The sequence below is a fragment of the Mus caroli genome, unplaced genomic scaffold (genome assembly GCF_978045245.1).
Source record: "Mus caroli unplaced genomic scaffold, Mus_caroli_1 scaffold_15, whole genome shotgun sequence".
NCBI classification, from domain to species: domain Eukaryota; kingdom Metazoa; phylum Chordata; class Mammalia; order Rodentia; family Muridae; genus Mus; species Mus caroli.
Window position 1 is genome coordinate 22,558,981 of NW_028227270.1, and position 12,272 is coordinate 22,571,252.

General features: G+C 37.0%; 1 protein-coding gene across 2 annotated transcripts in view; it reads left to right on the forward strand.

Moving 5' to 3' along the window:
- Positions 1 to 12,272, forward strand: part of Fcho2 (FCH and mu domain containing endocytic adaptor 2) — a 93,881-nt gene that overhangs the window by 63,668 nt on the left and 17,941 nt on the right. For both annotated transcript variants that reach the window (XM_021179877.3, XM_029468219.2), the window contains exons 14-19: positions 1,039 to 1,050; positions 1,436 to 1,460; positions 3,055 to 3,097; positions 4,865 to 4,953; positions 7,262 to 7,365; positions 9,789 to 9,918. In XM_021179877.3, the coding sequence (XP_021035536.1) occupies positions 1,039 to 1,050; positions 1,436 to 1,460; positions 3,055 to 3,097; positions 4,865 to 4,953; positions 7,262 to 7,365; positions 9,789 to 9,918 (403 nt within the window). The remainder of the gene's footprint in view (positions 1 to 1,038; positions 1,051 to 1,435; positions 1,461 to 3,054; positions 3,098 to 4,864; positions 4,954 to 7,261; positions 7,366 to 9,788; positions 9,919 to 12,272) is intronic.

Here is a 12,272-nt window from a genome sequence, read left to right on the forward strand (position 1 = left end):
CATGTCTTAGAATGAGAAGTTTCTGTGGAAATATGCATATTATCATTACTTAAAAGCTGTTTTCCATATTAATTTTTGTTATAACACTATTTTATGTGTTATATCTAATTTGTATGTGGGTCTTATTTTTTAAATGGCAATATATTATTTTTGAGATAGGTTGACTAGTATATGCTCTATAGACCAGGCTGGCTTTGAGCTCACAGAGATTTGCCTGTCTTTGCCTCCTGCTAGGACTAAATGCATATACCACCACACCTGGCCCTAATTATACATTCAAAGTAGTGTGTGTGTGTGTGTGTGTGTGTGTGTGTGTGTGTGTGTAAGTGAAAGTGCTTTTTTCTTAGCACTCCTATTCTTGCTTGTCAATCCATGGGTAGAACATCTCCCAAGCAAGCATTATGCCCTTACTTTGATGCTCAGCAACAAGGAAGGGGAAGGGAAGAGTAAATATTTTTTGATGGGGGGAAAGGGTTCTATGATTAAATAAATTCTCAAGGCCACGCCTCAAAGATTTCTGATGTGAGGCTTTATTATATCGTTACTGTTTAAACATTAATGAGTGTGCAGTTATAAAGAGATTTGTATATGCAAAGTAGAGAATTATGAACCATTGAAAATTTGTATTGTATAACAGCATAACTAATTAAAAATACACATAAGCAAAAACTTAAAGGGATGGATATATATTAAAATGTTATAAAGTTCTTTATGAACAGTTGAGGTCGTAGGTGTTCTTAAAGCTTTCATGTCTCATGTTTTTTTTTCTGTTTGCTTTTAAATGAATATATGTTAATTTCATGCCCAGAAATAGTCAAAGGAAAGATTTAATAGTGACTGCTGGATTTGAGAAGAAGATACCTTTGCATGTATTTTGTTGCCCATGGTTAACTTGTGTAATTTCCTCCCTACCCATGTGTTTTAAGGTGAATATGTTTAAGTAGGATTTAGAAGGGAAGTAACAAATTATTAAGTGTGAAAAGAAAATTAAATTCTATACTGAGCATTGTCTTTCTCTTTCTTTCCATGCACTGCTAGAGACACAGTCCAGTAAGTGCCAGATTTTATATTTTGCCTATTGACTTTTAAAAACTTAAGTGTAATAAAACATTGATTTTTAAAATTGTTGTTTCATCTAGATTATTATTGTAATTTTGCTTTAGATATTGATAGTGTTTTAAGAACATTTTATTAGGTACATGTATTTCACTTTTTGAATTCAATTACTACACTAGAAATCACTATGCTTACACTTAGAGGTATATTTATAATTACTGAATTTTTAAACATCTTTTTTTGTAAATGCAATTTACAATTAAGTTTATATGATAAAGACCACATAAACTAGGTTGGTATTAATAACATTTTATCAAATAGTTTGTTACCAAGTTATATTATTTATTTAATAATACTTAAATTTGTGTTTCTGTTTTAGGTGCAGATGAATCGGAATTCATCTAGTAAGTTTGGCATAGGAATTAGTTATTTTTTGTAAGACTGTCAGGCACATTGCTAGTCTCAGCCTTGTGTAGTTAAGGAATTCATGCTCTTCTCGTATTGCCAGTCTTACTGGTTGACTAGAGGAAAAGAGACGGCTGATAGTGTTTCTTGTTACACTAAGAAACATCTTCATTTACCTTACAGAATTTTTTAGAAAACAACAAAGCTAGAGAATAACTTCTGATTAAGAATGTTAAAATAGACTGTTAATTGTTGTCAATGTGACCCTAGCATATAACACCCCTTAGGGTCAAACCCCAGCATTTTAGAGGAGTAGGAGGTGAGAATGTTGTAGTTTATACTTTATAATTTCAAAACAACTGTATAATACTAAAAATTTTATGGCATAACAATTTTGCAGAACTATACACTAAAAATCAGACTTAATAGGAAACTCTTTTTTGTAATTTTGTAAATAGAATGCTTAATAAGAATTAGTCTTCAGGGGCTGGAGAGATGGCTCAGTGGGTAAGAGCACTGACTGCTGTTCCGAAGGTCCCAAGTTCAAATCCCAGCAACCACATGGTGGCTCACACCCATCCAAAATGAGATCTGGCGCCCTCTTCTGGGGTGTCTGAAGACAGCTACAATGTACTCACATATAATAAATAAATAAATCTTTAAAAAATTAGTCTTCATTAATATTTTAGCACAATTGAAAAGTTCCCCCCCCATTGAATTAATAATAAAGAACAAAATGAAAATAAGGGTTTATCATTAAAAGGAAATGTCTGATGACAGAAGTTGTAGAGAAAATGTGGCTAAGTGGAGTTGCTGTAAGATGGAAGGCAGTACAGCAAGCACTTTGAGACAGAACAAACATCCAGAATAAACCAGGGGAAACCAGTGCAAGCAGGTATAGCATACAGTGTGGTACTCCTGATGAGCTGCAGAGCCCATTGGGGGTCACTGTAGTCATCAGTTGTTGCTTGATGGAGCAAGAGATGCTCACTGATAAGACCTCACTCAGTGCTGTTCGCAGTGGTCGGATGCTTTCCTCAGAGCTGCAGAATGCAGCAGAAAAGACTAGGATCCTTCAGTAGCTCATCACTATTAATGATTGCACAGTAGTCAGCAGTATATTCTGAGGATGTGAAACTACTGTAGGACTCATCATTTACAATTCTTACATAGAACACACACAAGAATTTACACATCTCTTCTAATTTTTCTTATTAGTTATTTTTGAGGTAAGGTTTCTCTGTATAGTCCTGGAACTCGCTATGTAGACCAGACTGGCCTTGAAGTCATGGAGATTTCACTTGTCTCTGCCCTCTGGAGTATTAGAATTAAAGGCATGAACCACCATGCCCAGCTCTTATAATTTTTAAAGTTACAGTCCATGTTTTCTTTTATAAAGCTAATAAAAAGAATAAAAAATCAGCAGACATTCACCTTTGTTTTTTTTCACAGTTGTTTTTGTTTATTTTTCCTATTCCAAAATTTCTAAGTTGTTTTTAGCATTGGACTATGTAAGTATATAGAAGAACTTTAATTAAAATAATTTTTGTCTCAGATGATTAGTTTTTCATAATACTTTAATTTTTTAATTAGATGAAGAATTAACAAAATCAAAGCCGTCTTCTCTACCCACTGAGTAAGTTTGCTGTTTATTTCTTTTAATAGACTTTATTATAGACTGTATTATATCAGGCAATTTTAGGCCGAAATCAAAACTGGGTGAAAGGTACAAAGATTGCCCTTATAAATTCCCTACCCTTAATATGCCAAGCTTCCCTGTTAGAATCCCATACCAGATTCGTACATTTGTTACTGTTGCTGAACGTGCATCTTGAAGTGGATCATGCCAAGAGCATCAGAGGGTCAATTCCAGTGTTGTACATTCTGTGGGTTTGAGCAACTTTCTCTTTTTTCCTCTCTGCCCTCTGGGCAGTTCTTACAGGACTGGCATTGTAATGACATAACCAGTATTCTTACTGTGTAGAAATCTCATGATCTGCTTAGTTAGCCCTTTCTTCTTCTTCTTCTTCTTCTTCTTCTTCTTCTTCTTCTTCTTCTTCTTCTTCTTCTTCTTCTTCTTCTTCTTCTTCTTCTTCTTCTTCTTCCTCCTCCTCCTCCTCCTCCTCCTCCTCCTCCTCCTCCTCCTCTTCCTCCTCCTCCTCCTCCTCCTCCTCCTCCTCCTTCTTTAAAAGTCACTTTTACATTTAAGTATTGTCTTTTGTCTTTTTTTTTCCTAGAATTTTGCAGTTATATGTTAGTCATATTGTTTTTTGAACTGTAAAATTTATGTTGGAGCTTTTATATTTTAATTTCTTTTCATGTGAAACCCTTTTTCCCTAAAAAACAAAACAAAACAAAACAAAACTGCAGTTGTCCTTGGTAGCTGTACTGCTTCCTAACAAATGTTGGTGTCTTCAGTTCACGCATAATATGTTTTCAGCTTTTTAATGGGAATTTTCTCATTTCTCTTTCTCATGTTCCCCTTCACTTTTGGTTGTGACTCTGTAAAATGGGCCATATGTCATGAGCTTCAAGATCGAGTATCTGAAGATGAAAAGGCAAGAAGCCAGATAGCCGTCTCACTAGCTCCTAAAACAGAAGGAAAGAAGCCAGATAGCCATCTTGCTAGCTCTTAAAACAGAAGGAAAATAAATTGTTACCAGTGTTCCTTTCTGACCTCGGTTCCAGCAAGAGTACTTTGTTTGAGTTAATGTTTTTACATGAGTGAACGTTCAGCTTAGTGAAGTGGGTAGTTTCAGGCTGTTAGGTGCTTGTGAGGTACGAAATGAGGACAGTGGTGGCATTTGTTATATTTATAACTTTGAAAGATAAGTTGTTTAGCATCTAAAGCTTAAATCTTTAGATTTCGCTTACATAGCTACAATAAATAGTAGGCTTTATTGTACAAGGTGGGACATATTTGCATTGGTGCATGTTGAAATATTAGATGGCTGATTCTAGGTCATTGTAATAATTTTGACAGAATAGACCTACATTCTTTTCAGAATTTCTTACAGATTTCACTTGTTTTGAATTTTATATTCTAGACTATGCTCGAACTCAGACTGTTTAGAATCTATTAGCTTCTTTAGTGTCTATCAGCTGAGTAGCTCATTCACATTGCTGCTTTTCTTCAGTTGTAAATCCAAAATCATTGTGCTCCATACTCAATGTGAGTTTAGCACGGTTTGATCAAAGAAGATTAATCCTTATCACTTTCCCTGCCAACAAGATGTTACGTTGTAAACTCCGCTTCATGCTGTCTGCTGAGTCTATTGACTCTCTCAGTGTGTCTTACTATTTAATCACATTGATTGAACTGTTAGACTTTTGTAGAATAAAAATAAATGGTTTTATGCTAACAATAATCTTTGTAATCATTGTTCTTAAAATGTTATTCTAGGAAAGGGACCAATGATTTACTTGCTTGGGACCCTCTGTTTGGATCATCGCTTGAGTCATCTTCAGCTCCACTAACTTCGTCATCATCGGGTAAAAAAAAGAACCCTGATAAAATAAAATATATGTATATAAGCGATGTCTTACTTTTGGGAATATAGTAGCAGCATTTTCCCCCGAATGATACTATTTATTATGTTTAATCATCTATAGCTTTTCTTCTTAAGTTTGTCATCCAGTAGTAGTGAGTTCCATCACTACTACCACTGTAAAACATGGAACACCCCAGAACACTTAAGAATGGAAATAATCAGAATCATCTCTTTTCTTTCAGTGGCTTCTAAAAGCACTGTCTGTGGAGATATGTGCAGATACAATATTCATTTATAAACACTAGTACTAATAAATATTGTTACTAGTTTTTTAAATAAAGTAATTCTGATTATTGGAAAGAATTGAATTTCATACTTTACGTGACTTGGCTTAAGTCCATTTGAAATGCCACTTGGCTAGGCCTCCTGATGAGTAACTCATGTATAAATGCCTCTGCTGTGGCAAGCCCATTAACAAGCTTGATGTGTTGAGTCTAGTTCAGTGCTAGTTCCACAGATCTGACCATATCTTTAAAATAGCTACTTAATAGCACAGGCAAGTGTTGTAGCCATTCAGGGTGGTATACATTTCTTCAGAATATACTGTCAAATGCAGGGACAGGGACATCATGAAAAGACTGGTATCATTTGGAAGAAGGCAGCAGCCTCTGAATCCAGATTTGATATTTTACCAGCTTTTGGCTGCCTTCTTTAAATGTGAATGAATACATACTTTCATGTGATGTGCTTTCTAATGATAATTCCTTCTGTGAGTTTATTTTCCATCCTGTGAGTGCCTTTTCTTTTGCTTTCTTCCTACTTGCCTTCAGTGATTACCAAGGACCTTTAGCTTTGTATTTTATTTTCTCATGTATTTACTTAGGCTGGTACTTACATGTTTTGAATTTTATACATTTGTAAATATAGAGAATTTGCCAAATATATTTTTCTACTCACTATATTTTTTAATGTTTGAATTATAGTACATAGTTTTTAGTGGATCAAAGGTTTTGAAAATCATTCTATTTGGAAATAATTTAAGGGCCAGTGAGATGATCAGGTGGCACTGTGGTCAAGCTTATGACCTGAGTTTCATCCCTGGCGCCCATATGGAAGAAGAGAGCTGATTCCCACACCTTGTCCTCAAACTTCCATGCGCACTGTCTTAGTTGGGTTTCATTGCTGCAAAGAGTCACCATGACCAACGCAGCTCTTATAAAGCAAAGCATTTAACTGGGGCTGGCTTACAGGTTCAGAGCTTTAGTCCATTATCATGGCAAGAGGGATGGTAGCGTCCAGGCAGACACCATCCAAGAGGATTAGATTACATCCTAACCCACAGGCAGCAGCAGGAGACAATACCACGCTGGGCATAACTTTATCATAGGAGACCTTATTGCTCACCCCACAGTGACACATTTCCTCCAACAAGGCCACACTTACACGTCCTAATGGTGCTACTTCCTGTGGGTCAAGCATTCAAACACGTGAGTCTACAGGAGCCGTTCCTATTTAACCCACCATACTCACACACTCAAAACTAAATTAATACTTTTATAAAGATAGTTTAAGAATCTGGCTCTGTAATTCATTCCTGCTTTGATTTTTTTTTTATACACACACACACATATTTGACTTTTGATATACATTTAAAATTTATTTAATATGATAAAGGTAGTTAAGTAGGGATACTGCTTTTCAAAATTATTAAATGTTACAAATGGCATTGACAGACAACACTAAATTCATACAGGATTTAAGAAGAATGAAAATATAAAAAATGAGTTTTACTATTTTGGGGTAATACTTTTAGCAAATTAATAAAGTAATTGTTTAATTATTATGGATATTTCAATGTAGTTCTACTTAAGTCAGATCACAGAGTTTAATTAAGGTTAAATGTGTTAATTGGCATTCACATTATTCTGCAGGCACAGCTTCAAAGCCTTGATCTCACATTTGGCTCTGTGAATTAGATATGTTGATAGTAAACCAAAGACATTTGAACTTGAATTAGTTTAATTTTATCAACTGATCTATCAGATTTAATTTTTATATATGTTTTAAAAGTTGTAAAAGGAATAAGATTTCTGTGTGCGTCAGTTTTGTTGAAAGATTTAATTATTGTTTTGAGGATTATTGTGAATATCATCAGTAGCTTTGATAAAAGAATATTTGATGGATAGAGTCTCAGTGTTTCAACAGATATCCTTGAGTATATTAGCACTATAACTTTGAATTGTCTTGTCTTTATCTAAGGATTGCTACACACTGATGATTTTCTTAAAATTTCTTCTCTCTCCCATCAGCCAGACCCACAACACCTCTCTCTTTAGGCACCCTTGTTCCACCTCCAAGGCCTGCTTCCAGACCAAAGCTTGCTTCAGGCAAACTGAGTGGGATCAATGAAATAGTATGTACTCAAGGTTTTTATAAAATTTCATAACTGTGTTCAGTCCTTTATTTGTTTTTGAGACAGGGTCTCAGTGTGTGGCCCTGGCTGTCTGGAGCTCATCATGTAGAATAGGCTGCTTCAGACTCAACAAAGATCCATCTGCCTCTGCCTTTCAGGTGCTGAGATAGATAGGATTAAACTGTGCTCTAAAAATTATATCATTTTTTTATTTATTTATTTTTTTTTTTACGAGACAGGGTTTCTCTGTATAGCCTTGGCTGTCCTGGAACTCACTTTGTAGACCAGGCTGGCCTCGAACTCAGAAATCCGCCTGCCTCTGCCTCCCAAGTGCTGGGATTAAAGGCATGCGCCACCACGCCCAGCTATATCATTATTTTGATTAAGATCTTTCTATATGCCCATGCATAGTCAAATGCTAAACCTCTTAAAGAATAGAAACTTTCTCCAGTCATACTTCTCTCTCTCATATAATCTCAAAAACCATACTAGCAAAGCAACAAACTGCCTAGGATGACAGAAGTTTCCTTTTAAAGAGTTGGTGTATTATACAGCCAGTGTCCATTGACTCAAAATAAGCAAGTCCATGTAATCCTTGCCTAAGAGCAGTATTTAACAAAAAAAAAAAAAAAATGTGTTATGTTTTAGGCCTCACTGTTAGGAGATTCCCAGGGGGCATCTATCTATTCTAGCTTTATTTTATACATAAGAGACTGGAGTCCACTGCACTTAGGTGATATAAAAGTACAAAATAATAATGAGCACTGGTTTTCTAAAGTCATCAGTGATGGCAGGACATCTGTGGGTTCCCAAGCCAGCCTTCGAGCCTTCTGTGTGCTCTGTGTTGTTTTGTCTTTTACACTGATTTCTACAATTACAGTTTCTGAAACCCACACTTATTTTTTCCCCTTCTTATCTATTTCTAGCAGTACAGTTATTGGGGTTGATTCTTTAAGTTGAATGTAAAAGAAACTTTAACGTGTCTTAGCCTCTGTCACCGATACCAGCTGTGTCTGTCCAGCCACTCCAAACTATCTGGTGTTCTCCAAACACAATATGCTCTTTATTCTTTCTTTTGTGTTCTTTCATGCCTGGGGAGGGGCTGTAAAGGAGATAGGAGTGAACTTTGGGCCTTGTGCATGATAAGCACACACACTACCATTGAGCTGGTTCTTGTTATTTTCCACATCTACATTTTCTTATTGTACTCCTCCATTTGAAGTGACAGTTTTCACTAAGGCAAAAATGGCCTTTTTCTTTAAGACCCAGCTATTTTCCATCATCTGCCTATGGTCACTCCTCCAGCAAATTTTATCATTCTTTGCTTACTTCCATATACTTGAATTTTTGTTAGCATGCATCTCACATTGCTGTACCTTTTACTGCATGATGTGTTAGCCAGCTTCATGTCCACGGTAGTTTGCATAAAGCCTATAACCTGGTATCTAGATAGGAAATGTACTTTTTTGAATGGAAGGTCAAATGTAGAAGTGACAGACTCTTAAATTAATGTCCGATCCCAGTGAGCTGACTTACTGGAAGTGAGATGAAGACTAGGTGCAAGCTGTCAAGGAGATGGTTAAGTAATAGTTTAAAATTTTTTATTTATTTTTGTATTTTATTCATGAATCCTCTGTCTAGCTACATGCCAGAAGAAAGCATTGCAGATGGTTGTGAGCCACCATGTGGATGCTGGGAATTGAACTCAGGACCTCTGGAAGAGCAGCCCTAACTGCTGAGCCCTCTTTCCAGCTCATATCACTAATTTGTAACATGCTGAGTACAGATGATGACTTACTTGGATATTTTTTGTGAATTATTTTTGCTTTATAGTTTTCAAGCTTTTTAAAAAGTAGTAGCACCTACTTTGGGCAACTTAACAACCACCTATCACTCCAGCCCAGGGGGTCCAGTGCCCTGATCTGGCCTCTGTGAGCACTCACATATTTATTGCATTCAAACACAGGCACACAAGCACACACATAAACAGAAAAACAAAAAGATTGGAAACATGCCTTTTGAAACTTAACTAGAACATTTAAAAATAGTTTTTTCTTATTTTGTGACTTATCTGTTATTACTGACAGGATACAGAGAACTAATCTCAAGTGTATAGAAATAGTAGACATAATCTTTCTGGGAAGCAGTTTGGTGGTCTATGAAGAACTTTTATTTCACTTATGAGTACTATATTAAGTATACTTTTAAAATAGAGAGATTATTTTATGTACAAATCTTCTTGATAGCATTGTTTTAAAATAGCCTTTTCAGGTTTCAGTATATTCTTGGAAGTGATTTGACATAACTTCTAACATTTAGTTAAACTCATGCTAAAGTTGAACGGTTTGTTATGACTTAAAATTTTCTCTGACAAGGAAGGAGGACTTTCTTTAGCATTTGATAAATAATTTTTTGTTTTTAAGCCCAGGCCATTCAGCCCACCTGTAACTTCCAACACCAGCCCACCTCCTACTGCTCCCTTAGCCCGAGCCGAGAGCAGCTCCTCTATCTCTTCGTCTGCTTCATTGAGTGCTGCCAACACTCCAACAGTAGGTGAGTGGCTATTGTTGATTAGGAAGGTTGGCATACAAAACATTGGGTTTACATTTACACATGTGAAAAATATGCATACACACATTTTTTTGTAGTTGTTTTGTGGAAGCAGTCTTTATGTAGCCCTGGCTGACCTGGAGCTCACAGGGATCCGCCTGCCCCTGCCCCTGCCTCTGCCTCTGCCTCTGCCTCTATGTCTGCTGGGAAAGATCAAAGGCATGTGCCACCACACCCAGTACCACAAATATTGTTTAGAAGGTCTTAAATTTTTTAGTTTTATATATAAAAACTAGTGTCAGTTCTTATCACTGAGCAGTCTATATTTATGGTTCCCACTCTAATAGTTTGAGTAGATGCAGCCAAAGTAATTCCCTGGCCAAATGGTTGTGGGTGACTCCAGTATTAGCAGCTGGTGAGCCATCTTACTAAGACTTTGATTAAGGTAAAAGGAGACACACACATACCCCCCCACCCCCTTTGTCTCTTCTCTAGTGAGAAGTGAAGAATTTAACATCAGAAATTTTTTTGATTTGGACATACACTTGACACTTGTGAAATTGACTACATTTTTTCTGTTTTAGTTATTATTTTCTAGACTAGGAGTATTTAACTATTGCTGAAACTCTTAAGAATTTGTCAATATGCCGGGCGTGGTGGCGCACGCCTTTAATCCCAGCACTCGGGAGGCAGAGGTAGGCGGATTTCTGAGTTCGAGGCCAGCCTGGTCTACAGTGTGAGTTCCAGGACAGCCAAGGCTACACAGAGAAACCCTGCCTCGAAAAAAAAACCAAAAAAACAAAAAAGAAAAAAAAAAAAAAACAGCCGGGCATGGTGGCGCACCCAGCACTCGGGAGGCAGAGGCAGGCGGATTTCTGAGTTCGAGGCCAGCCTGGTCTACAAAGTGAGTGCCAGGACAGCCAGGGCTACACAGAGAAACCCTGTCTCGAAAAAACCAAAAAAAAAAAAAAAAGAATTTGTCAATATATAAATTGCTGGTCTGTATAAATTACTAAAGGAATATTGTATGATGCAGTCAGTTCCACTGTGAATTCGCAGTTACATTCTTAAAGTTTGTGTTTGGGGCCTGAGAAGATAGTTGAGTGCTCTTGTAGAGGACCCAGGCTTGATTTCCAGCACAAACAAGGCTGCTCACAGCTGCCTGTAGCTTCATTTCTGGAGTATCTGGACCTAGATTCATTTAGGATCATGTTGTACACATGCACACACTCAAACATACCCAAAAAAGGAAAACAAAGTTCCTGTTTGAAAATCATTTTCTTAGAACGTTTTATTCAATGAAAGAATGTTGTGTGCTTGTGGTGAATTATTTATTCTATAGAAATTTAATCACAAATATTAAAAATAAGTTATTGGGCTGAGTGAGGTAACCCAATCACAAAAGAAGTCGTTAGATATGCACTCATTGATAAGTGGATATTAACCCAGAAACTTAGAACACCCAAGATACAATTTGTAAAACACAAGAAAATCAACAAGAGGGAAGACCAATGTGTAGATACTTCATTCCTCCTTAGAATGGGGAACAAAACACCCATGGAAGGAGTTACACAGACAAAAGTTTGGAGCTAAGATGAAAGGATGGATCATCCAGAGACTACCCCACCCGGGGATTCATCCCATAATCAGCCACCAAACGCAGACACTATTGCATATGCCAGCAAGATTTTGCTGAAGGGACCCTCTTATAGTTGTCTCGTATGAGGCTAGGCCAGTGCCTGGCAAATACAGAAGTGGATGCTCACAGTCAGCTATTGGATGGAACACAGGGCCCCCAATGGAGGAGCTAGAGAAAGTACCCAAGGAGCTGAAGGGGTCTGCAACCCTATAGGTGGAACAACAATATGAACTAACGAGTAACCCCAGAGCTCGTGTCTCTAGCTGCATATGTAGCAGAAGATGTCCTAGTCGGCCATCACTGGGAAGAGAGGCCCCTTGGTATTGCAAACTTTATATGCCCCAGTACAAGGGAATGCCAGGGTCAAGAAGCGGGAGTGGGTGGGTAGGGGAGCAGGGTGGAGTGGGGGTATAGGGAACTTTTGGGATGGCATTTGAAATGTATATAAAGAAAATATCTAATAAAAAAAGTTATTGGGCTGAAATTATTTACATAATCTAAATCTTAACAAAGAAGAACCAATGTTTTTGAAAATCTGCATCTAGATTTTGCCCAATTTATTTTTAGCATTGTCTCCTTTATTCAGGCTTCTTACAAAGTTCTCATTACTTTTTATCCCAATGTCACTGTGAAAACAGACAGACACATCGCTGCTGAAGCGCACCAGCTGTGTTTCAGGGGCAGCCATTTGCATCTCAGTCATAGCTGCTCGCTCTTG